Here is a 27,688-nt window from a genome sequence, read left to right on the forward strand (position 1 = left end):
ATATTCTATGGTTCCATCCATTTCGTTTGACATGTAAACCCATGTTCTGTAACAAACCCCTCAGTTCTCTTTGATGTAATGTATAGTGAGTAAACCAAGGTGACACAGAAAGGAGAAATTTGACAAAATTAACAACAAAGTTCGAAGTTTTAAATTAAGGAGGCTGCAACTGAACACTTTCATTAACTCCCCCCCCCCCCCCCCCCCCGTTTAAGTGCCTTCTTTCTTTTTGCATGTAGGGATAAGAAACTCAATTTTGCCTCAAAAAAAACATTACTTGATTCAATATGCATTTATGTAATGAGAAACGAAAGAAATTCTGCATATATATATTCCCTTTGTTCTTAAAAAGCATTCACATTTCCAACATTTACTGGCCTTCCTTGCACAACCGAGTGCTTTGCTAGGCCATTTCAGAGAATCAGCCATACTGTTGGGGTCTAGAAATAGACTTAGGCTAGGCTGGGAAGGTTGGCTGATTTCTTTCAGAGGTGAATTAGCAAAATTCAATACTTGGTCACTATTACTGACATGATGAGCTTCTGACCCCGGGGGGTGCCCCCACGGTGGCCTGGCCCGCGATCAGGGCCCACCGATCCGCGGGCAGGCCTGTGCCGTGGGGGCACTCTTTCCCTTCCGCCACCGCAACGGTCTCCACCATGGCGGAGGCGGAAGAGACTCTCCCCACTGCGCATGCGCGGGAAACTGTCAGCGGCCGCTGACGCTCCCGCGCATGCGCCGCCCCGACATGTCATTTCCGCGCCAGCTGGCGGGGCAACAAAGGCCGTTTCCGCCAGCTGGCGGGGCGGAAATCGCTCCGGCGTCGGCCTAGCCCCTCAATGTTGGGGCTCGGCCCCCAAAGATGCGGAGCATTCCGCACCACGTTCGCCGAGTATCCCAAATCCACCACCTCCGTCAGCAACAACTTACCCACCACAAAAAAAATCAATCCACGAGTAAACCCTGTGCACATGCGAGAAGTATGAAACTCCTTCGCCCTCGGCCACCCAAACCTCCACTCCCCCCATACACTCAATAAACCATTCAGCTCCTTTGCCACCGCCGACAGTCTACCCAACCTCTAGCTTGACCGGTCCATTGCTGGATCAATGACAAGTGTTAAAGTCCGCCCCCCTCCATAATCAGCCGGTGCGAGTCCAGGCCCGGGATCTTCCCCAATACTCGTCCTAAACTCCACATCGTTCCAATTTGGGACATAAACATTTACTAGGACAACTGGCATCCCCTCTAGTTGGCTACTTACCATCACGAATCCACCCTCCCCCCGAATCCACTGCGATATTCCCCACCTCAAACGCCACATGCTTATTGACCAGCACCGCCACTCCATGCGTCTTCATATCTAACCCCGGATGGAAACATTTCCCTACTTGCCCTTAGCCTTGTCTGGTCCGCAATCTTCAGATGAGTCTCTTGCAAAAAGGCCACATCTGCCTTCAAATTCCTCAGATGTGTGTAAATACGTGACCGTTCGATTGGCCCATTCAGTCCCCTCACGTTCCATGTGGCCAGCCTGGTCGAAGGGCATCCTGCCCCCCGCCCGCCAATCAACCATACCCCATCCCAGTCCCTCACGACCCTCCAGGCCCATCCCGGATGTCCACCGTCACCACTCCCTATATAACGCTACAGCAACAACACCTTTGTCAGCACCCCCCTCCCTTCCCCTAAACAAAACAACAATCCCATCCCCCTCTACTTCACTAACCACCTGCTAACCCCCATTGTGCTCCCATTAACTAGCCTGCCCAGCTAGCCTAAACCCCCTGCCCCCTGCTGATTTCTCGCTCTCCCCCACCCCGCTATTCTCGATCCAAATTTTAACATAAATTTAGAGTACCCAATTCATTTTCCAATTTAAGGGGCAATTTAGCGTGGCCAATCCGCCCACCCTGCACATCCTTTTCGGGTTGTGAGGGTGAGGCCCATGCAAACACGGGGAGAATGTGCAAATCCACACGGACAGTGACCCAGGGCCGGGATCAAACCTGGGACCTCGGTGCAGCAGTGCTAACCACTGTGCCACCGTGCTGCCCATATTCTAGATTAATTTAACCTAACTAAATTTAAATTCCCAACTGCCAGAGTGAAATTTGAACTCGCTTTTCCAGATGAGCCCAGGTTTCTGGATCACATCCAGGAGCATAACCACTATGCTCCTATGCAACTTGAACAGCTGAATGGCCTCACAGCACTCTGCTTGGCCACTTTTAACAAGCGTACAGGGCACAACTAAAAAGTGGAGAACTGCTGCTGAGCTGTCCATTTCGCCCTGAGAAATAAAAATAATAATGTGCAAAGAGCACCATAACAAACCAAGAAGTGAATATAATTTTCAATAAAGTCATTTTAACATTTGATTTGCAATTTATTCTTTTGTATCCATGCAAAAAAAGTTAAATTAACACATTTTGGTTCAAATGCCGCTTGGTCTGTCATTAAGTCTTTCAAAAAATCTCTAGGTGGAATATTGATGAATTTGGTTATATGTTTGCGGTCTTGATAAATTCCCTTCAGTTTCTCATCATTCAGTACTCTATGTTAGTACCATTGTAGGAAAATGGGAAGAATACGCAAAATTACAATGGGAAGAATAAGCAAAATTAAAATCTCATTTAAATTCTCCAGCCATTCAAAAAAAAATTAAAAACTTACACAAAGAGCAAAGCCAGCCTTTGTCGATTTGGAGGGATGTGATCATGTAAAATTCCTCAGACACTTATCTTTACTATCAGTTAAATCATGCAGATTTTTGAGCAACATCTGTGTAACTGGAGGTTGCGATCCTGGTCTTGAATGGTTGAGTCGTAGCTTTAAAGACAACTAAAATGTTTTATATTCCTCCATTTATTCAGGCCACCAACCCTCCAGAATTGTCCTCAACTCGCCAAGAATTGAAGATTAAGCTCCAGGAGCATCTTAAACAGGGTTCTGATTGTAGTTTAAACTGTTCTAAAATGAATGATGTTTCAGACAAAAAACTCCTTTATTCCTCTGGTGCAACCATGTTAGAAATTACATTAAAGAACAGTTTGATTGAAAGGGTGAGACCCCGCCAGTTGCTGCCTTGAGCAAAATCAGCTCAGCTTCTAATTAAACATGTGAAATAAAGACCATTTTCCCTGGACACTGCCCTCCCAGGTACCATCCCTCACACATTCTGCTGCAATGAATATGGTGGTGGGATTACTGCAGTTCATGCCTGGGATGCAGAGGGTAAAACTGGCTAATTCAGATGGTTACACAGGGACCCTGGAATCAGATGGTTACAGAGAGACCCTGGAATCAATGTGGTTATCAGGCTCTGTTCTGACGCTTCCATAGTCAATTAGACTGCAAATACTTCCTGATTTTGGTTCATAATCTCCTCTTGGACTATAGAGCTGGGTGCAAAGTGTAATCAGAAAACTATTGGAACTGTGCCTTCATCTCGGGCTGGAATAAAATGGTGGAAATAAAAAAACAAGTTGGAAGAGTGAGTAAGCCGGGTGGGAGGGGTTTTTGATTGTGATGCCCGCTTTCCCAAGGCAGCGGGAGGTGTAGACAGTCAGTATGGGAGGCGGGTTCGTGTGATGGACTGGGTGGTGTTTATGACTCTCTGAAGTTTCTTGCAGTCTTGAGGCGAGCAGTTGCCATACCAGGCTATGATGCACAGGGCTAAATCGCTGGCTTTGAAAGCAGACCAGGGCAGGCCAGCAGCATGGTTCAATTCCCGTAACAGCCTCCCCGAACAGGTGCCGGAATGTGGCGACTAGGGGCTTTTCACAGTAACTTCATTTGAAGCCTATTTGTGACAATAAGCGATTTTCATTTTCATTTCTATGGTGCACCTTTAAAAGTTATCCAGTTGGATTAATCATCACTGTTAGTTAAACAGTCTTACTGCCTTCCACTCTCCTCTCCAATGTTTTATAACCAATAAGTGAAAATATTCAAAGAAAAGCACCAATTCTTTTCAACCCCCTATGATTTTTCTCCTGGGTTGCACCAGAGGAGTAAAGGAGTTTTTTGCCTGAAACATCATTCGTTTTAGAACAGTTTAAACTACAATCGGAACCCTGTTTAAGATGCTGAATCAGGTATTACACAACCAGTTCGAAGCCATAATCCCATTTTTAAAATGAATGCTATTCATCTGTCAACATTTTGAGCCATTAATTATTCCACAAACAATGGACCTTGCTGGGCAACAGCCTTATGGACACGTGTCCTGATTTAGGATGCCTCACGAAACACCGGTTGCTCAATGCTTCAGAGAGCGGTACTTAAGTGGCAGTAGCAGATGCAAAGGAACCAGTCACAGTAATAATCTTGGTATAAATATGCAATGTTAGACCTGAGAACAAACTCTCCGTGGCTGTGCAGGGGTTAGAAACTCCAACACAAACCCACTCAGTAACACAAACCCACTCAGTAACACCAACACACTCAGTGACATCAAAGTGCCACGCCCAGCAGCAGCTTTGACATTTAACGGTGTAGGTTACGTTATGCCAAACAATTTCATTCCACTAACAAAAATAAAACACATTTGGTAAAGTATCTACACAATTCAGCAATCGAAGATATCAGACATGCAGAATCAAACAGTTAGTGTGAATTCCTGAGTCCCACATCCTCTCCCATCGCTTCCCGGTATAAATTTCAAGCTGATGAAAAGTTGAAATAGGATTTTTGGAAATTTGTCTGGAAATGATCAACGAGAACCAGAATCCTGGCGTGAGACTGGAATTTCTGGAGAAGTCTCTTGCCATACGAGTGCAGCCCATGAACACTACCTTCCAGTTGAGCACACAAGATTCTCTTTTCAAATTTCAGCTCCCGAGTACATCATCGTTCTGAGCTGTGACAGACTGTTGGGTCCCAGCAATCAGGAGGGAACAAATTTGTGGATGGAGCCCTGGTCCTAGACAGTGCCAGATACCCCCTGAGCCACTTTAATCTTATCCGACTCACTAAAATAGCGGTTTTGGCTCCCCATGTGCTTGTTCATCGCATCCAGGGAGCCCATTCCACGATACTTCTTCAGCCTCACTCCATCTTTGAAGAAATATTCGTCAGGAGCTTCACTCGTGGCAGCGAGCAGAGATTCCATCATCACAATCGATGCTGCCAGTGCCAGGGCCTTGGCAATGTGGCCAACATCTGAATCCCGTCTGCTATCACAGGAACGGAAAATCTCCTTGCGTACTCTGCGACCTTGTAAACAGCTGTGGCCTGAGGACTGCCCACAGCCAGCACTTCCTGTGTGATACAGATGGAGCCACTTCCCATTCCCACTCTCAGAGCATCCACATCAGCATCATCAATCGCCTGTGCTGCAGTGACATTTCCAACAACGACCTGCAGGTCCGGGTATTTGTCCTTGATGTGTTTGATCATGTCAATCTGAAAGATGGAATTCCCTTGGGAGGAATCCAGAACTACAGCGTCCATACCAGCCTGCACCAGGTGGTCCAATCGATATGGAATGGGTGCCCACTGCAGCTCCACATAGTAACTGCTTCTTGGAGTCTTTTGATGCGGGTGGATAATTGCAATTCTTCTTCAGGTCTGTCTGAGTGATGATGGCCACCAACTGGTCATCGTCATTGACAATGGGCAGTTTCCCTTTCTTACTTCACTGCAATATCTCGTTTGCTTCTTTCAAAGTGACAGTAGCTGGAGCGACCACCAGATCTTCTCGCTTTGTCATCACCTCCGCCAGGTAACGGTCGTGCTCCTTTTCCGTCAGGAAGTAGATGTCACGGGAGGAGATGATTCCAACCAATTTCCCACCAAGTTTCCCGGTGTCTGTGATGGGAATTCCACAGAATCCGTGACGAGCTTTTGCTTCAAACACGTTCTGCACGCCCTTTTCCGAGGGGCTCATGACCACTGGGTCAGTGATGAATCCCTGCTCGTATTTCTTCACTTTTCGCACTTCATTTGCCTGGAACTCTTGGGGGTACAATATGGTGAATTAATCCAATTCCTCCCATCAACGCCATGGCGATTGCCATGTTAGCCTCAGTCACTGTGTCCATTGGAGAGGAGACCAGGGGTGTCTTTAAGGTGATCTTCTTGGTGAGTGCGGAGGCAAGGTCCACTTGGTCAGAAGTGAAGTCAATGTGCCCGGGCAGGATGAGGAAATCATTGTAGGTCTGCCCCTCTCCGGCCCCGAACAGCTGGTGGCCGCTGTGTCCGTCCTCTGGGACGCACCCGGTGTCCCCGCTGATCAGGAACTGGGTCGCGGGGCTGCTGGCGGCGCGGCCCGAACCCCAACCCGAGGCCGCCCCAGGGAGCGGCTCCATCAGCTCAGCACGAGGGAGAGAGAGAGCCTCTTCCAACTTCTTCCATTGGGCAGGAGATACAAAAGTCTGAGAATACGCACTAACAGGTTCAAAAACAGCTTCTTCCCTGCTGTTACCAGACTCCTAAACGACCCTCTTATGGACTGATCTGATTAATACTACACTCCTGTATGCTTCACCCAATGCCTGTGTCCGTGTATTTACATTGTGTACCATGTGTTGCCCTGTTATGTATTTTCTTTCCATGTACTAAATGATCTGTTTGAGCTGCACGCAGAAAAATACTTTTCACTGTACAATAAACAAATCCAAATAACAAACAGCCGGTCTATTTTCCAATTGGAGGGCAGGATGTGGACCTGGAGGATGGACCAATGGTGGGACTGCAGTTGAAGGTCATGTGATGGAACCACCTGGAATACACCCACTGTTGGCAACCCTACATGGTACCAGCGATGGGTTTCTCTCCCCTCCACCAGATAGTGCGATCCGAAATGACTGAAAAGTGATCACAAATAAAATTGTGGGATATTCATCTTTAAAATAAATAAAAGTTACATTTAAAAGCATTTCATACCTTTGAATAGTTGGAAAATCAACTTCACAGACGACTAAAAAAAAAAGAAAAAGAATTTATCATCAATTCAAACTTAACACCATACCGTCATTTGCTGCCTTGAGCATTTTGCGTTTCTTTTTTTTCAGGCCTTACCAACTGAAGTATTTATGAAGCAGTTGAATACACTAAAATAATGCAGACTATATCAGGGCTGCGAGAGTCAGAAGAACATAAGAACTAGAAGCAGGAGTAGGCCATCTGGCCCCTCGAGCCTGCTCCACCATTCAGTGAGATCATGGCTGATCTGTTGTGGACTCAGCTCCACTTTCCGGCCCGAACACCATAACCCTTAATCCCTTTATTCTTCAAAAAACTATCTATCTTTATCTTAAAAACATTTAATGAAGGAGCCTTTACTGCTTCACTGGGCAAGGAATTCCATAGATTCACAACCCTTTGGGTGAAGAAGTTCCTCCTAAACTCAGTCCTAAATCTACTTCCCCTTATTTTGAGGCTATGCCCCCCTAGTTCTGCTTTCACCCGCCAGTGGAAACAACCTGCCCGCATCTATCCTATCTATTCCCTTCATAATCTTATATGTTTCGATAAGATCCCCCCTCATCCTTCTAAATTCCAACGAGTACAGTCCCAGTCTATTCAACCTCTCCTCGTAATCCAACCCCTTCAGCTCTGGGATTAACCTAGTGAATCTCCTCTGCACACCCTCCAGTGCCAGTACGTTCTTTCTCAAGTAAGGAGACCAAAACTGAACACAATACTCCAGGTGTGGCCTCACTAACACCTTATACAATTGCAGCATAACCTCCCTAGTCTTAAACTCCATCCCTCTAGCAATGAAGGACAAAATTCCATTTGCCTTCTTAATCACCTGTTGCACATGTAAACCAACTTTTGCGACTCATGCACTAGCACACCCAGGTCTCTCTGCACAGCAGCATGTTTTAATATTTTATTTAAATAATAATCCCTTTTGCTGTTATTCCTACCAAAATGGATAACCTCACATTTGTCAACATTGTATTCCATACTGGAGTCCTCCAGTAACTTATCAACTTCTGCATCAAATTTACCTACATTACTTAAATGGTCTATACATATTTATACCATCAGTTAATTTGAAGTTTAAAAATACATTTAGAGACATAGCAAACACCAATTTAACATAGCTACTGATAGAATAGGCTGCACACAAAACAAAGCAGGAATTTGCAGATGAATGGGGAACACAGTAATAAACCACCTGCCTCAGAACCTAGGTCAGAAACTATAACTACCCATTAAAAATCCCAAAATCCCAAGTAGATAGTAGCAATATATTATCAGTTTTGACATGATTCAGACTCGCACCTCCCCCAGGATCAGCAAAAATCAATAAATGCAACAATTCACTAACTTCCTGTAATGCAGAAGATAAGGGAGTAGCCAAAGCTGAAAATATGTTTGGTTGATTGGGACAGCAAGAGGGGAACCACAAAGACAGTCCAATAGTGACAGATCATAAATAAGGCATTGGGGGAAGATGGTATGGGTAACCATGTTGAATGCCACAGAGAGACAGGAAGGCTGAGGTATTGCGCCACTATCCCATTCAGGTAGTAGTAATTTATCTGTCACCTTGCAATTGCTGAACCATGAAAACTTTTTAAATCCTGCAAAAGTTAATGTTGTTAATCACTCATCACCACCCATTATAAAACATTGCCTTGCTATCCTCAAGATTGAAATTGAACCCATTGTACTGAAAATGTTATTGTTTGAATATTTTTGAGGATATTGTGTTGGTCTATAGAAATGCTGTGTGTGGGAGTCAGTGTGTGATCACTTTAAATAAGCCAGGAACTGAAGGTCTGTGGAATTGAGATCGTCCAAAAATCTAGGTATGAAAAGAAGGCATTTAAAGTGAATAGGGCCACGTTGGGAGTTCTACAAGTAAACACAACATTGTAGATATTTGCATTAGGAGATAATTGATGATTCTGATATTTTTTTTTCGCAGTTGAATTTCAAAAGGAGGCAAGGAGCTTACGCCTTAGATAAGATCATAATAAATGACAGTGCAGGAGAACTCAATTATCTGCCCAACAATTACATTGGAAATACTTCAGGTTAATGTCACTGGTTCAGCTTCTTCGTAGTATAACTCAGTATCTCAACCTTTTGGGTTTATGGTGAGAAACAACGCATAAGCATCATAGTTCTGTTCTCTTTATACAATGTCCCTTCCCCTTTTGAAAAGGTTTTATAGAAGTGATCATAAATAAGAACTTGTAATTCCAGTCCAGAAATGCACATAAAATATTGTTGATTTTATGTTATCTTTCTTTTTGTAAATAAAACATGGATTTACTTACCATTCGAATTTTGTTCACCAGATTTACTATCTTGAACAGTAACACCTATGAACAAAGTATTTTTTTTTAAATAAAGCTGAATATGGCACAGAATATTGACAGTAGATCTAATCAATATTAAATAGCAGCTGAACAAAGATGAAATACTACTATATTCGCTATTAGCTACATCTTCAAACATTGTTTGGGCAAGAGCTTGAGCATTGCTGACGGGTTTTGACAAAATATCTCTTTTTGTAGCGATCTTCAATTGTGTTACAAGATGAACACATCTCAAACATGCTCCATTCAAATGAAAGGAAGAGATCGCCTCATTACAAAGCCAGTCACGGTAAATCCAGCCAGACTGTACATAACAATGTAGAAGCGCTGAAGAGGGTGCAAAAGCCATTTACGAAGAGGGTAACAGAGCTACAGACAAAAGCTAAATATTATAGATGCTGAAAATCTGAAATAAAACACAAAATGCTGGATAAACTCATTTGTAAAGAGAGAAACAGTTTTTTTTCAAATAAATGTTAGAGTACCCAATTCATATTTTCCAATTAAGGGACAATTTAACGTGGCCAATCCACCTACCCTGCACATCTTTGAGTTGTGGGGGCGAAACTCACGCAAACACGGGGACAATGTGCAAACTCCACACGGACAGTGACCCAGAATCGAACCTGGGACCTTGGCGCCGTGAGGTAGCAATGCTAACTAACCACTGCGCCACCGTGCTGCACGGAGAGAAACAGAGTTAACTTTTCAAGTCCATATCACTGTCTTTCAGAGGGATAGAAATGTGATGAATTATGTAGTTGGACAGGGACAGAGCTGGAGCAGAATAGAAGGTTGGGATAGGTGGGAGCTAAGGAGAGACTGACAAAGATGCCATGGACACAAGACAAAAGGAATGTTAATGATAGTATCAAAGACTAAAGAAGATGCTGATAGTGGCATAAAGGTAAGTTAGCAGAATGTGTTAACAAGAAAACAAAGAGCAGTGCTCGGTCAATGCAAAACTAAAGAAGTGACAGATGGCCCTGTGGGATGAAGTTGGCACAAAGAAAAAAAAGGGAGTCAAGATGGAGGAAAAAGTTGACAGTTTCAAGTTGTTGAGTTCAGAAGGCTGTACGGTGGCTAATCAGAAGAGGAGGTGCTGCTCCTCCAGTTTTGCAAGATTATACTCTTTACAAAAGTTTGAACAAGCTGGGTCTCATTTACTCTGGAAAAGTGCAGGCTGAGGAATTACCCAACAGATCTTTAAAATTACAAGAAGATTTAGGAAGGCATGGTGGTGCAGTGGTTAGCACTACTGCCTCACGGCGCCGAGGACCTGGGTTCGATCCCAGCCCCGGGTCACTGTCCGTGTGGAGTTTGCACGTTCTCCCTTTGTCTCAAAGATGCGCAGGATCGATGGATTTACCGTGCTAAATTGTCCCTTAATTGGAAAAAAAAACTAAGAAGATTTTGAGAGGAGACAGAGAGTGTCACCCCTCAAGGGAGACAAAACTAGGGGCCATCAATATTAGATACTCAGCAAGTTTCCTGAGACAGCACCTTCCAAACCCAACACCACATCATCTAGAAGGACAAGAGCAGGAGACACATGGGAACACCACCATCTGGGTGTTTCCCTCCAGGTCACATACCATCCGGACTTGGAAATATACCTACACCACATGGACTGCAGCAGTTTGTGAAGGTAGCTCACCACCAAATTTTCAAGGGCAATTAGGGGTGGGCAATAAATGCTGGCCTAACCAGTGACGCCCACATCCCATGAATGAATTTTTATTTTTTTTAAACAGGGAATTGGGCAAAATCCTCTACTCCTGGTGAGAATGTGGAAGTCAATGCTACAGGGAGTAGTTGAAGTGAATAATATAGAGATATTTAAGGGAAGGCTAGAGGAGCAAATGGGGGACATGGAATAAGGGGTTAGATGAGGAAAGATGGGAGGAGGCTTCAGTAAAGCACGAACATCAGCACAGGCTGATGAAAAGGAATGACCTGTTTCTGTGCCGTACGTGCTAGGTAAAGACTTCTCAAAGACGAGGACAAAGAACAATGCTAGCCTAGAATGAGATGCTAACAGCATTGACCTTTCCCTAGGAGATGGATATTGGGTCCGATAGGAATAACGGAGAAATAAAAGTTTGCCAAATTTTTATCTGCAACTCTCAAGTTGAATTAAAACATCTAAAATGAATAAACAGAATTAAAATGATTCAACCACAATGTAGTCACATTGTGCTTAAGGAAGTAAATGCAACACTAGTTAAACCTGTTTAGTCCAGTCCAGGGTTATTAAACACTGTGCAGTATAGATTTAATCTTTTTTTGTAATGTAAAAAAAAGTACAACTGGTATCTTTACTTAAAACTGAACAGATTAGCTTCAGAATGTCAAAGTAATGGCCCAGACTTTTTCAGTGGTAACGACGATGAAGCAGTCAGCATTCTCCATCATTACCCCAATGAAACTGACAACTTCAAGAGTTTGCACATGTGTGGAGTAACATGGACACTCTCTGCCAATGTTTCCCTGCTCTGGTTGTGTGGTAAATACCCCTGAAAGAATTGCAGCTCTTGAATGAGGTGTAACTGGGTTACTGACAGTGTAGTAATTTCATTATTCAAATTACTTGCATATCCAAAGTACCTTTTTTAAAAATGTAATGGCTTTATGCCTCTACCAGAGATTTCCAGATCCCTACAACCCTCTGGGTGAAAAGATCCAACCTCAACTCCCCTCTAAATTCTTCCAAATCTATGCAGTTTTTATTGATCTCTGCTAAGGAAAATAGATCCTTAATTTTATACATCTTAATTAAATCTCCCGTCAACCTCCTCTGTTCCAAAGAAAACTCCAGCCTATCCAATCGTTCCACATAGATGCAATTCCAATTTTCCCAGAAACAATCTCAAACTCCTTTGCAGTGTTGCAATCGCATTCCTTCCTGTAATGCGGTGACCAGAACTGTTCCCAGTACTCTTAGCCGTGGCCTTATTTGGGTTTTATACAGATCCAGTTCCTGCAAGTCCCTGCTCTTATGGCTCTGCTGATAAAGGAAAATATCTTGTATGCCATCTCATCTACCTTATTGCCCTGTCCTACAACCTTCAGCATGTGATAAAAAAATCCTATTGGACTTGTGATCCGCTATACGGGCCTATAATTTACTGTGCATTCTCTGCCTTGAAGCATTCATAATGTGTTACCTGGCATACAAGGATCATAGAATAAAGAGGCCATCTATATGAGGTTTTTCTTATGTTATCATTGCTTCTTGAAGCTGCAGCCTTTGGTTTGATTCTTCCATCAATAGGAACAGTTTCTTCCTATCCTGTCCAAACTCCTCATGATTTTGAATACCTCCATAAAATCTCCTCTCAACCTCCTTTTCTCAAAGAAAATCAGTCCTAACTTCTCCAATCTATCTACGTAACTGAAGTTTCTCATCCCGGGGACCATTCTTGTGAATCTTTTCTGCTCTTTCTCGATGTCTTCACATTTTTCCTAAAAGTGTGTGTGTCCAGAGCTGGACTCCAGTTGAGGCCAAACCAGTGTTTTATACAAATTCAACACAACTTCCTTGCTTTTGTGTTCTATGACCCTCTCGATAAAGCCTAGGATGCTGTCTGCTTTATTAACCACTCTCTCAACCTGTCCTGCCACCTTCAGTGATTTATGCACATATATGCCCACGTCCTCTACTCTTGTACCTCCTTTGGAAAAGGACCCTTTTGTTTACTTGTCTCAGTTTTTTCTAAGAAAAATGAAATCACTTCACTGCATTAAATTTAATCTGCCACTTGTCTGCCCTTCATTAACCCATGTCATTTTGATGTTCTACACCATCCTCCTCCTCACAGCTCACAAGATTTGTACTTTCCAGATTCTTAAAATTGTACCTCGCGCTTCTCTGGGCTGAATTCCAATTGCCACTTCTCTGCCCATGAGAGCAGACCATTGAAAACCTTGTGCACTGGTCAGGAATTATACTGAAGGTGGTAGAACCCTGGCTATTTAAAAGCTCTAGGCATGTGTAATACTCCTCATTTGGTACTGGAGTGGGGAGAGTAACAAAATGAAGAGGGAACAAGATTTATATTCTGGGACCTGTTGAGGATATTTCTCCAAACCCCGAAAGAAAATGCTGATATTCGATACTTTATTTGGTGTAAACTCGTACTTTGGAGTCCATGCAGACGGGCGTTACAGTCAGCTTTTCAATCTAAAAATGTAGAGGTTTTGCCTAATCCTCATTTAGAACTATTTATATTTGGTACTTGATATTTTCTTACAGTTGTGTCAATGACGAAACCATCAGCATTCACTATTATTAACCTGTGAAACCGATTAAGTTTGCACATGTGCAGTAATAAAGGTAAGATAGCAGAAATTCAGAAGTTGCTGCCTGTGATTCCCTGCCTCCTCCAGAGTGTACTATGGAGGTCCCTGCAGATAGTAATCGGCAACTTTAAAGTCATTGCACTAATAAGAACTTCCCCATTTACGCTATATTATCACCATTGGAAACCCCTGAAAAATGTAATGCTGGAAATACTCAGCAGGTCTGACCGCATTTGTGGAGAAACAGAGTTAATATTTCAGGCCTGTGATTTTACATCAGAACCTGAAAGAGTCTTGCCTTGTTTAATGAGGTGTACCTGGGTTTTTAAACAGCTAGTAGTTCATATTATCTTCGGTACAGTGTCTGGCTTTTGAAAATTAATATCTGTAATGTTGAACCCTTCAATTATGATTATGCTATTATAGCTATTTAATAATTTTTTCCACAATTTATGATATTCTAATATCCAGGTCCCAATCTTGAATCCGCTATCAAATTTGGAATAAGTACCTGCTATCTTGAGAATTCTTCAATGGGATTGGCAGCATGCCCTGTTTGATGACATCACTGAAGATCCCCTCAACTTGGTGCCAGATTCAAATGATCAGGAAGGAGGACAACCACATTAGAGACTGCCTGATCTTTGCAAGCAAATGTTGTCACCGACTGCACAATTTGGTTTTTATTGAAATGGTTTTTGCCTGTTGCAGCAATTTTAGTTCATTTTCTTTTTGAAAAAAAGCACACGGTAAATAGAAGATACAAATCATATAATTTATTGGCCATGAGATCATTCGAGTTAGTAAATTTAGAATGGTGTAGTTTCTAAAGTGGTCTCTTCTTTCCACTCCCCCCACCCCCACCCATCCCATTTAATTTCAGTGGGGCTTAGGTATAAGCTCTCTTAGAACTTAGAAAATGCTACTTTTTTAATACATAATAATAACAACCTTTTATTGTCACAACTATGAAGTTGCTGTGAAAACTCCCTAGTCGCCACATTCCGGCACCTGTTCGGGTAAGCTGGTACGGGAATTGAACCTGCACTGCTGGCCTTGTTCTGCATCACAAACCAGCTATCTAGCCCACTGAGCTAAACTAGCTCCTATATGCAACATTCTAGTTAATTTTAAATACTTTTGTAATCAACAGATCTTAACTCCAAAAAACAAAATAGGAAAACAACATGATGTTTCGGTTTACAACAGACCACCACTGCCCAAATAGCCCTGCTGTCACAGTCCTACCTTCAACTCTCGTGTCCCAGTTTACATTAACAAATGTGTAGCCTGCTCACAGATGTACTGCAATTGTAATTCCTTGAATGCATTCCAACAGCTTCTCTCCATCCCATCTTACTTTCCCACTCTTTATTTTACTTTCTGATTTAACCTTGAATTAAATATCCTTACACTTCCTGCTTCAGACTGCACTGCTCTTTAAAAATTCTTGCTTCTACAGATAAACGTTTAAATGTGTGCACATTTATATATCACAAAGCAGTAACAAATGCAGGGATTCAGACGGCACGCCATCTTTCCGTATTATCTAAAGGCAGTGATGCATCATCCCTCGGAAACACACCCTATCTTCTATTTCAAATGGTGGCTGGATTTGTTTTCTAATTCAGTTTACAGCAACCCTTGTTTTGTCTGTCGTGATTCCCAAGGCAGACAGGAACAGATGAGGGGCTTACGTAATTCAATCACATGCTTTGTTCAGACAGCATTGCATTAGGTTGCAAACTGATTTGAGGTAGAGTTTTATTTCATGACATTACGTAAGACGCAATCACATGGCCTATTCCAGCCAGTGCTGATTCGCAGCACTATCCTACCAAATATTAATTTTTAGATTTTAATCTCTGCTATTGCTACAATGGGATTATTCAAGCTTTTACTCATGAATATGCATTACATGTCGCATTACATTCATCCCCCACCATCTGGCCTGCGAATTCCTACCAACTGTCCTGGCTTGACACAATTCACACTTCTTTAACCTGGGGTTAGCCCATCTCTGGATCTATAAAGATTTAATCACCTGCTAATGCTCGCATTCCAAGCATTGTCTGGCATCTTTGAATTTGTGTATATATATGTTTCTGGAACATACCTCTTCATTCACCTGAGGAAGGAGCAGCGCTCCGAAAGCTAGTGACATCGAAACAAACCTGTTGGACTTTAACCTGATGTTGTAAGACTTCTTAATGAAATATGGGGAAATGCAATTAAGTAATCAAACACAAACCTCAGTTAACATGAATAAATATTTCAATAGCAAGATTACAATGGACCTTTTGTTTCATAGACTATTTTTTTTTGCACTTTATCACAATTCAAATTACACTTGTGTCTTACCTTAGCTATAAAGGCATTAATAAAATACCTTGGGTTTGATAGTCTAAAAATTGCATCTTCCTGACATAAAACAATTCTTTACAATCTAGACTTTTGAATTTAGTTAATTTGAATGGAAATTATGAAAAATATATTGTGTGGTGTTTAAAATTGTTTAATACAAACAAAATAATTGTTGGTTTCATGTGAGCAAAATTGACTAAATTACCAAGAGTGAACTTTCAACTACTGCAGAAATCACTATAAATAGCAGGACTCCTAAGGGCCCAACTAAAAACAGCTTTCACTGCAGTAAACTAGAATTTAAACACTTTTGGCTTGGTCTTCCCAGAAATAAGCTCTACTAGAATAAGCCATAATTTTGTGAGCTACAGTATATATAGCATGGTAGCCAAGTCCAAAAATATACCCTCAACTAAAAGTCTCAAAAGTGATTGGTAGAGTTAAAGGCAGAAATTTTGCGAGTAATCCCAATTATGTGAGTTCTTACTATTTTGGGGAAGATTACATTATAAAATGTTACATGCTCAAGTTTAAGGTAGACCAAGAGCTAACCTGTATGTCAACCTGCAACTCGCACTCTTTCTTTTCATCAATAGAACTTGCTCAAGAGTACTGATTGCATTAATAGGTCTTTAGATAAATGGACACAGAACAGAGAAGTGTAAAATAAAAGCAAATTATTGCTTTTACTGGTAAGTGCAAGTTGTTTTGGTTTATTAAATTTTGAGTACCCAATTATTTTTGGCCAATTAAGGGGCAATTTAGCGTGGCCAATCCACCTACCCTGCACATTTTTGGGTTGTGGGGGCAAAACCCACGCAGACACGGGGAGAATGTGCAAACTCCACACGGACAGTGACCCAGAGCCGGGATCGAACCTGGGATCTCAGCGCTGTGAGGCAACTGTGCTAACCACCAGGCCACCGGTGGCTACAGACCTTCTGGGTGGCTCTTTCAGCCAGTACAGACCATGATAACCTCTGACGTAAGTTCTCATTCTCAAGTTTCGAAGTTTCTAATACGCCAACATGGTAAGAACGTGCAGACTCCGCACAGACAGTGACCCAAGCGGGAATCAAAACTGGGACCCTGGTGCTGTGAAGCAACAATGCTAACCACTGTGCTACTGAGAAGCAAGTCATAAGAATAAATTCTGTATTCCGACATTACTTCAACCACTGTGCCTCAGTTCACATAGATTGTTACCTCAAATCTCCAGCCAGCTCACACATATACTGTAATTGTAATTCCATGAATGCATTCCAGCAACTTATCCATCTTTCCCTTAAAAGCATCTATGCCGGTCATAGTTCTACAACCTTATTACTCTCATGTCATACCTCAGCTCATCTATATTTAAATACTGCGCATCTGGCATTATAAATTGAACAAGATCATCAAACAAAAATGCTCCTTTGGGGCTTTTAAGTGGCTCATGAGATCATAAATTGGGCAGTGGAAAGATGTGATTGGTTGATTATTTTAAGTGCCAAAGCACCTGCATTGTGGAAAAATTGTTTCATAGGCTTTATAGTAACTGTATTTCAGAGAGAAAGTTCGAAGATAAACCAGGTAACATCTGGACCAAACTGACCTTATAAAGAATGGGCCATCTGCATCCTTATTACTCATAGGGCTATGCTGTTCATCATAGTGAGTTCTACATCCTCATTACTCATAGTCATACCTCAGCCTATCTAATGTTTAATTCACTTTTTTTTTTCTTAGCTCTTCTCTAATCCTTCTTTCTCACTCTTATTTTAAACAGACTCAAGGAGAGTCCTTTGTCTCCAATACGTGGGGTTTAATCTTCAGCTCCTGCAGTAGCAAGTAATTAGTAATGAAGTCATTTCAGTGAAAAGGTAGTCATTATTTCAAAATAATTATACAGAGCACTGAACATTGAAATTCTGCTAAGTTCCATAGCATTTTCATCCAAGCGCTTTCCCATTCTCAAGCCCACATTTCAGAAGCAAACACTTTTCCTTTTCTACCTACTCGAATCTAATTTTTGCACCCTATCTTTTGTATTCACAGTTCTGAAAAATGAGTAAAATTATTCGCTTCATTTTTGTCCAGAGTGTACAATCATATGTCTGATTCTTTACCTGACCTGTGTCAACACCCAATTATTACATGTTTCATAAATGGTGGGAAAAACAACAAAGCAGCCTCAGCTCTTACTTGACAAAGCATCTGATGTAAAAATGTTCATTTTCAAAAGGTGAAACTGCCAGTCAGGACCTTACTGTGCAAGCTTCGAGCATCCACTCTATTCCTCCATTTCTGATGTGTGCACACATTCATCATTCTTTCCTGTTGCATCTCTCACACCTCCCACACCCCAACGTTTTGCTTGTGCTGCAAGTTTCCACTCACTCTGCCCCGAAACTTCCTCTTTGCTTCGATTGCACGCTCACCTTCACTCTTTCCCTTTGCTTCTTTCTGACCTGCACTCTTCCCCACTCTGAGTTCATTGTACATGCTCACTTTCCTTTTGTTTCACATAACATTGTCAAACCTCTAAGATCGTCCTGGAGTCTTGGACACTTCTACAAGCAAACCAGTAGAAAAGTCATGGGGGATTTTTTTTTTTTTTTAAAGTGAGTTTGGCACTATTTTCTATAACACTTCCACTCATTATATTAATATTCACTACATTAATACTGGAACTGCGAGAAAAGGCTGTTTGACTAGGTGTGGCAGTTTGCTTTCTTTCGCTTCATGTACACCTCGCCTCCAACTCACACACACCTCTGCCTCCTCAGTCTACTTTTACAACCCATCTCTGTCCGATTAGCTCTGCTACTCATTGTTTATTTTGTGGTACACACTTGCTCTTACTGTAACTATTTATTCTCCTTTGCTTATGCTGCCAGCTCTCTCGGTTTTGAGAAACAACCACATTACAGCTGGCTGGATTGGATAGCACAACATAGCAAGGACTATTATGCAGCTTGCTGTGGGCATCTCGTAACTGAATTAGTTTCGCTTACATTTTTACACAATAAATCCACAATAAGCCAAATGCAGATTCATCTTCCCCAAAATAATTCTGCTTTTGACAAGAATTCTGTTTTTTAAATGCTCAGTTAGTTCTAAATCAATCCAACTCAAAACCGAGATCCTCAATCTGCTGCTGGGGACAAAAGGGCAAGTTCACCTTTCAGATCTGGACACCCGTGTGAAAAGGTCAACGGCAATAAGTTGTCTATTCTCTCCAAAGAAGCTGACTGATTGCTGTGGAGTGTTTTCAGAATTTTCTGTCCTTTGGTTTCCGATTTCCAGTCGCTGTAGTTTTGTTTTAAGTCAAGATGTGACAAGGCCAGCATTTATTGCCCATTCCCAGTTACACATAGCGGTGGTAGTTAGCCAACATCCTGAACTTCTGCAGTCAATATGGAGAACTGTCAATACTATTAGGTAGGGAGATGTAGGATTGTGACCCAGTCACAATATAGGTTCTAACCCAGATAGTGCAAGATAGGGAGGGGCATTTGAAGGGTGATGATTTCCCCATACACTTGCTGTCCTTGACCTTCCAGGTGGCGAAGGTCACCTGTTCGCGGTGTCTGAGAAGTCAAATTGAGTTAATGCAGTGCATCCTATGGATAGTTCACACTGCAGCAACACATGCCGAATTTAGTGACAGAATGGTGTCAGTCACTCGGTGTTGTTCTATTGTTAAAGGGACTTCCTCCTCCTCAGGTGTGAGTGTTTACCTGGGGAGAGGCACTGAAGCACCGCGATGTGATGCTGACTTACAAACAGTGGCCGCCTTGGACCTGGCGACACCAAGCAAAACCATCCGGCCTCCGAACCCCCATCCCAGATCAAACCCCCTCCCCACGCCGGCCCAGCGGATTGCCCCACCCGCGGAGGGGGGCAGCCGCTTTGCTGGTGTCCCGGGCCGGACCCGCTCCCAGTACCTGGCTCAGGGTTCGCTGCCATGGTGTCGATGGCGGGCTGGGCTCTCCTCCTCTCGGGCTGTGTCTCTGTCTCTGCTTCGCTCTTTGTCTCTCCTCGAGCAGCCGCTTCCTGGAGGCCGGCAGGCACCCGCCCCATCGTCTCCTGCTCTGATTGGTCTATCGAGCTGTCACTGAGCCCGTGGGCAGCTAGCTGGCTGACAAGTGCAGAGGAGCTCGCACGCATTACCCACCCACTCCCCCAACTCCCCCACCCACTCCCCCAACTCCCCCACCCACTCCCCCACCCACTCCCCCAACTCCCCACCCACTCTCCCAACTCCCCCACCCACTCCCAAACTCCCCCACCCACTCCTCAAACTCCCACACCCCCAACTCCCCCACCCACTCCCCCAACTCCCCCACCCACTCCCCCAACTCCCCCACCCACTCCCCCAACTACTCCCAAACTCCCCCACCCACTCCCCAAACTCCCCCACCCACTCCTCAAACTCCCCCACCCACTCCTCAAACTCCCCCACCCACTCCTCAAACTCCCCCACCCACACCCCAAACTCCCCCACCCACACCCCAAACTCCCCCACCCACACCCCAAACTCCCCCACCCACTCCCAAACTCCCCCACCCACTCCTCAAACTCCCCCACCCACTCCTCAAACTCCCCCACCCACTCCTCAAACTCCCCCACCCACACCCCAAACTCCCCCACCCACACCCCAAACTCCCCCACCCACTCCCCAAACTCCCCCACCCACTCCCCAAACTCCCCCACCCACACCCCAAACTCCCCCACCCACTCCCCAAACTCCCCCACCCACTCCCCCACCCTCACCCCAAACTCCCCCACCCACTCCACTCCCCCACCCACACCCCAAACTCCCCCACCCACTCCCCAAACTCCCCCACCCACACTCCAAACTCCCCCACCCACACCCCAAACTCCCCCACCCACACCCCAAACTCCCCCACCCACACCCCAAACTCCCCGACCCCAAACTCCCCCACACACACCCCAAACTCCCCCACCCACCCCCCAAACTCCCCCACCCACCCCCCAAACTCCCCCACCCACTCCCCAAACTCCCCCACCCACTCCCCAATCTCCCCCACCCACTCCCCAATCTCCCCCACCCACTCCCCAAACTCCCCCACCCACTCCCCAAACTCCCCCACCCACTCCCCAAACTCCCCCACCCACTCCCCAATCTCCCCCACCCACTCCCCAATCTCTCCCACCCATCCGTAAACTCCCCATCCCCAAACACACCCACTCATACCCCAAACACCGCCACCCATCCCCAAACTCCCCCACCCACACCCCAAACTCCCCCACCCACACCCCAAACTCCCCCACCCACACTTCAAACTCCCCATCCCCAAACTCCCCCACCCATACCCCAAACACCCCCACCCATCCCCCAAACTCCACCACCCACACCCCAAACTCCCCCGTCCACTCCCCAAACTCCCCCACCCACTCCCCAAACTCTGCCATCCTCTCCCCACCCACGAACTCCCCCACCCACACCCCAAACTCCCCCACCCACACCCCAAACTCCCCCACCCACACCACACCCCAAACTCCCACACCACACCCCAAACTCCCCCACCCACACCCCAAACTCCCCCACCCACACCCCAAACTCCCCCACCCACACCCCAACTCCCCCACCCACACTACAAGCTCCCCCACCCACACCCCAAACCCCCCCCACCTACACCCCAAACTCCCCCACCCATCCCCAAACGCCCCCACCCACACTCCAAACTTCCCCACCCACACTCCACACTACCCTACCCACTCCCCAAACTCCCCCATCCACACCCCAAACTCCCCATCTCCAAACTCCCCACCCACGCCCCAAACTCCCCACCCATCCCCAAACTCCCCACCCATCCGCAAACTCTCCCCCCTAACTTCCAACACCCCACCCCAAACTGCCAAACACCCACCCTAACTCTCCACCCCCAAACTCTCCCCACCCCAAACTCCCCACCCATCCCTAAACTCCCCATCCATCCCCAAACTCCCCCACCCACACACCAAATGCCCCCACTCACACCACTAACCCCCCCACCCACACTCCAAACTCCCCACCCACACCCAATCTCCAAACTCCCCACTCCAAACTCCCCCACCCACACCCAATCTCCAAGTTCCCCACCCATCCCCAAACTCCCCACCCACACCCCAAACTCCCCCACCCACACCCAATCTCCAAACCCCCCACCCCCACTCCAAACTCCACCACCCACACCTCAAACTCCCCTTCCCCAAACTCCCACACACACAGCTCAAACCCCCCATCCCCAAACTCTCCCACACACTCCCCAACTCTCCCACCCACTCCCCAAACTCTGCCACCCTCTCCCCAAACTCTCCACCCCGAAACTCCCCCACCCACTCCCCAAACTCCCCCACCCACACCCCAAACTCCCCCACCCACACCCCAAACTCCCCCACCCACACCCCAAACTCCCCCACCCACACCCCAAACTCCCCCACCCACACCCCAAACTCCCACACCCCAAACTCCCACACCCCAAACTCCTCCACCCCAAACTCCCCCACCCACTTCCCAAACTCCCCCACCCACACCCCAAACTCCCCCACCCACACCCCAAACTCCCACACCCCAAACTCCCACACCCCAAACTCCTCCACCCCAAACTCCCCCACCCACTTCCCAAACTCCCCCACCCACACCCCAAACTCCCCCACCCACACCCAATCTCCAAACCCCCCACCCCCACTCCAAACTCCACCACCCACACATCAAACTCCCCTTCCCCAAACTCCCACACACACAGCTCAAACTCCCCATCCCCAAACTCTCCCACACACTCCCCAACTCTCCCACCCACTCCCCAAACTCTGCCACCCTCTCCCCAAACTCTCCACCCCGAAACTCCCCCACCCACTCCCCAAACTCCCCCACCCACACCCCAAACTCCCCCACCCACACCACAAACTCCCCCACCCACACCCCAAACTCCCCCACCCACACCCCAAACTCCCCCACCCACACCCCAAAATCCCACACCCCAAACTCCCACACCCCAAACTCCTCCACCCCAAACTACCCCACCCACTTCCCAAACTCCCCCACCCACACCCCAAACTCCCCCACCCACTTCCCAAACTCCCCCACCCACACCCCAAACTCCCCCACCCACACCCCAAACTCCCCCACCCACTCCCCAAACTCCCCCACCCACTCCCCAATCTCCCCCACCCACTCCCCAATCTCCCCCACCCACTCCCCAAACTCCCCCACCCACTCCCCAATCTCCCCCACCCACTCCCCAATCTCTCCCACCCATCCGCAAACTCCCCATCCCCAAACACCCCCACTCATACCCCAAACACCGCCACCCATCCCCAAACTCCCCCACCCACACCCCAAACTCCCCCACCCACACCCCAAACTCCCCCACCCACACTTCAAACTCCCCATCCCCAAACTCCCCCACCCATACCCCAAACACCCCCACCCATCCCCCAAACTCCCCCACCCATCCCCCAAACTCCACCACCCACACCCCAAACTCCCCCGTCCACTCCCCAAACTCCCCTACCCACTCCCCAAACTCTGCCATCCTCTCCCCACCCACGAACTCCCCCACCCACACCCCAAACTCCCCCACCCACACCACACCCCAAACTCCCCCACCCACACCACACCCCAAACTCCCCCACCCACACCCCAAACTCCCCCACCCACACCCCAACTCCCCCACCCACACTACAAGCTCCCCCACCCACACCCCAAACCCCCCCCCACCTACACCCCAAACTCCCCCACCCATCCACAAACGCCCCTACCCACACTCCAAACTTCCCCACTCACACTCCACACTCCCCTACCCACTCCCCAAACTCCCCCATCCACACCCCAAACTCCCCATCTCCAAACTCCCCACCCACGCCCCAAACTCCCCACCCATCCCCAAACTCCCACCCATCCGCAAACTCTCCCCCCTAACTTCCAACACCCCACCCCAAACTGCCCCCTAACTCTCCACCCCCAAACTCTCCCCATCCCCAAACTCCCCATCCATCCCCAAACTCCCCCACCCACACACCAAATGCCCCCACTCACACCACTAACCCCCCCACCCACACTCCAAACTCCCCACCCACACCCAATCTCCAAACTCCCCACTCCAAACTCCCCCACCCACACCCAATCTCCAAGTTCCCCACCCATCCCCAAACTCCCCACCCACACCCCAAACTCCCCCACCCACACCCAATCTCCAAACCCCCCACCCCCACTCCAAACTCCACCACCCACACCTCAAACTCCCCTTCCCCAAACTCCCACACACACAGCTCAAACTCCCCATCCCCAAACTCTCCCACACACTCCCCAACTCTCCCACCCACTCCCCAAACTCTGCCACCCTCTCCCCAAACTCTCCACCCTGAAACTCCCCCACCCACTCCCCAAACTCCCCCACCCACACCCCAAACTCCCCCACCCACACCCCAAACTCCCCCACCCACACCCCAAACTCCCCCACCCACCCCCCAAACTCCACCACCCACCCCCCAAACTCCCACACCCCAAACTCCCACACCCCAAACTCCCACACCCCAAACTCCTCCACCCCAAACTCCCCCACCCACTTCCCAAACTCCCCCACCCACACCCCAAACTCCCCCACCCACTTCCCAAACTCCCCCACCCACACCCCAAACACCCCCACCCACACCCCAAACTCCCCCACCCACACCCCAAACTCCCCCACCCACTCCCAAACTCCCCCACCCACTCCTCAAACTCCCCCACCCACTCCTCAAACTCCCCCACCCACTCCTCAAACTCCCCCACCCACACCCCAAACTCCCCCACCCACACCCCAAACTCCCACACCCCAAACTCCCACACCCCAAACTCCTCCACCCCAAACTCCCCCACCCACTTCCCAAACTCCCCCACCCACACCCCAAACTCCCCCACCTACACCCCAAACTCCCACACCCCAAACTCCCACACCCCAAACTCCTCCACCCCAAACTCCCCCACCCACTTCCCAAACTCCCCCACCCACACCCCAAACTCCCCCACCCACACCCAATCTCCAAACCCCCCACCCCCACTCCAAACTCCACCACCCACACATCAAACTCCCCTTCCCCAAACTCCCACACACACAGCTCAAACTCCCCATCCCCAAACTCTCCCACACACTCCCCAACTCTCCCACCCACTCCCCAAACTCTGCCACCCTCTCCCCAAACTCTCCACCCCGAAACTCCCCCACCCACTCCCCAAACTCCCCCACCCACACCCCAAACTCCCCCACCCACACCACAAACTCCCCCACCCACACCCCAAACTCCCCCACCCACACCCCAAACTCCCCCACCCACACCCCAAACTCCCACACCCCAAACTCCCACACCCCAAACTCCTCCACCCCAAACTACCCCACCCACTTCCCAAACTCCCCCACCCACACCCCAAACTCCCCCACCCACTTCCCAAACTCCCCCACCCACACCCCAAACTCCCCCACCCACACCCCAAACTCCCCCACCCACTCCCCAAACTCCCCCACCCACTCCCCAATCTCCCCCACCCACTCCCCAATCTCCCCCACCCACTCCCCAAACTCCCCCACCCACTCCCCAATCTCCCCCACCCACTCCCCAATCTCTCCCACCCATCCGCAAACTCCCCATCCCCAAACACCCCCACTCATACCCCAAACACCGCCACCCATCCCCAAACTCCCCCACCCACACCCCAAACTCCCCCACCCACACCCCAAACTCCCCCACCCACACTTCAAACTCCCCATCCCCAAACTCCCCCACCCATACCCCAAACACCCCCACCCATCCCCCAAACTCCCCCACCCATCCCCCAAACTCCACCACCCACACCCCAAACTCCCCCGTCCACTCCCCAAACTCCCCTACCCACTCCCCAAACTCTGCCATCCTCTCCCCACCCACGAACTCCCCCACCCACACCCCAAACTCCCCCACCCACACCACACCCCAAACTCCCCCACCCACACCACACCCCAAACTCCCCCACCCACACCCCAAACTCCCCCACCCACACCCCAACTCCCCCACCCACACTACAAGCTCCCCCACCCACACCCCAAACCCCCCCCCACCTACACCCCAAACTCCCCCACCCATCCACAAACGCCCCTACCCACACTCCAAACTTCCCCACTCACACTCCACACTCCCCTACCCACTCCCCAAACTCCCCCATCCACACCCCAAACTCCCCATCTCCAAACTCCCCACCCACGCCCCAAACTCCCCACCCATCCCCAAACTCCCACCCATCCGCAAACTCTCCCCCCTAACTTCCAACACCCCACCCCAAACTGCCCCCTAACTCTCCACCCCCAAACTCTCCCCATCCCCAAACTCCCCATCCATCCCCAAACTCCCCCACCCACACACCAAATGCCCCCACTCACACCACTAACCCCCCCACCCACACTCCAAACTCCCCACCCACACCCAATCTCCAAACTCCCCACTCCAAACTCCCCCACCCACACCCAATCTCCAAGTTCCCCACCCATCCCCAAACTCCCCACCCACACCCCAAACTCCCCCACCCACACCCAATCTCCAAACCCCCCACCCCCACTCCAAACTCCACCACCCACACCTCAAACTCCCCTTCCCCAAACTCCCACACACACAGCTCAAACTCCCCATCCCCAAACTCTCCCACACACTCCCCAACTCTCCCACCCACTCCCCAAACTCTGCCACCCTCTCCCCAAACTCTCCACCCTGAAACTCCCCCACCCACTCCCCAAACTCCCCCACCCACACCCCAAACTCCCCCACCCACACCCCAAACTCCCCCACCCACACCCCAAACTCCCCCACCCACCCCCCAAACTCCACCACCCACCCCCCAAACTCCCACACCCCAAACTCCCACACCCCAAACTCCCACACCCCAAACTCCTCCACCCCAAACTCCCCCACCCACTTCCCAAACTCCCCCACCCACACCCCAAACTCCCCCACCCACTTCCCAAACTCCCCCACCCACACCCCAAACACCCCCACCCACACCCCAAACTCCCCCACCCACACCCCAAACTCCCCCACCCACTCCCCAAACTCCCCCACCCACTCCCCAATCTCCCCCACCCACTCCCCAATCTCCCCCACCCACTCCCCAAACTCCCCCACCCACTCCCCAAACTCCCCCACCCACTCCCCAATCTCCCCCACCCACTCCCCAATCTCTCCCACCCATCCGCAAACTCCCCATCCCCAAACACCCCCATTCATACCCCAAACACCGCCACCCATCCCCAAACTCCCCCACCCACACCCCAAACTCCCCCACCCACACCCCAAACTCCCCCACCCACACTTCAAACTCCCCATCCCCAAACTCCCCCACCCATACCCCAAACACCCCCACCCATCCCCCAAACTCCCCCACCCATCCCCCAAACTCCACCATCCACACCCCAAACTCCCCCATCCACTCCCCAAACTCCCCCACCCACTCCCCAAACTCTGCCATCCTCTCCCCACCCACGAACCCCCCCACCCACACCCCAAACTCCCCCACCCACACCACACCCCAAACTCCCCCACCCACACCACACCCCAAACTCCCCCACCCACACCACACCCCAAACTCCCCCACCCACACCCCAAACTCCCCCACCCACACCCCAACTCCCCCACCCACACTACAAGCTCCCCCACCCACACCCCAAACCCCCCCCACCTACACCCCAAACTCCCCCACCCATCCCCAAACGCCCCTACCCACACTCCAAACTTCCCCACCC

General features: G+C 48.4%; 1 protein-coding gene and 1 pseudogene across 1 annotated transcript in view; both read right to left on the reverse strand.

Annotated features, from left to right (window-relative positions):
* Positions 1-20,033, reverse strand: part of LOC140408584 (caspase-6-like) — a 40,014-nt gene extending 19,981 nt beyond the window's left edge. Inside the window, exons 1-3 of the mRNA XM_072495998.1 lie at positions 19,883-20,033; positions 9,246-9,290; positions 6,892-6,925 (exon numbers count right to left, since the gene is read on the reverse strand). Coding sequence (XP_072352099.1) covers positions 6,892-6,925; positions 9,246-9,290; positions 19,883-20,018 — 215 coding nt within the window. The 5' untranslated portion in view covers positions 20,019-20,033. The remainder of the gene's footprint in view (positions 1-6,891; positions 6,926-9,245; positions 9,291-19,882) is intronic.
* LOC140408583 (inosine-5'-monophosphate dehydrogenase 2-like) lies at positions 4,038-6,855 on the reverse strand (annotated as a pseudogene).
* Positions 20,034-27,688: the final 7,655 nt, after the last annotated feature.

The sequence above is a fragment of the Scyliorhinus torazame genome, chromosome 3 (genome assembly GCF_047496885.1).
Source record: "Scyliorhinus torazame isolate Kashiwa2021f chromosome 3, sScyTor2.1, whole genome shotgun sequence".
Classification (NCBI taxonomy): Eukaryota; Metazoa; Chordata; class Chondrichthyes; order Carcharhiniformes; family Scyliorhinidae; genus Scyliorhinus; species Scyliorhinus torazame.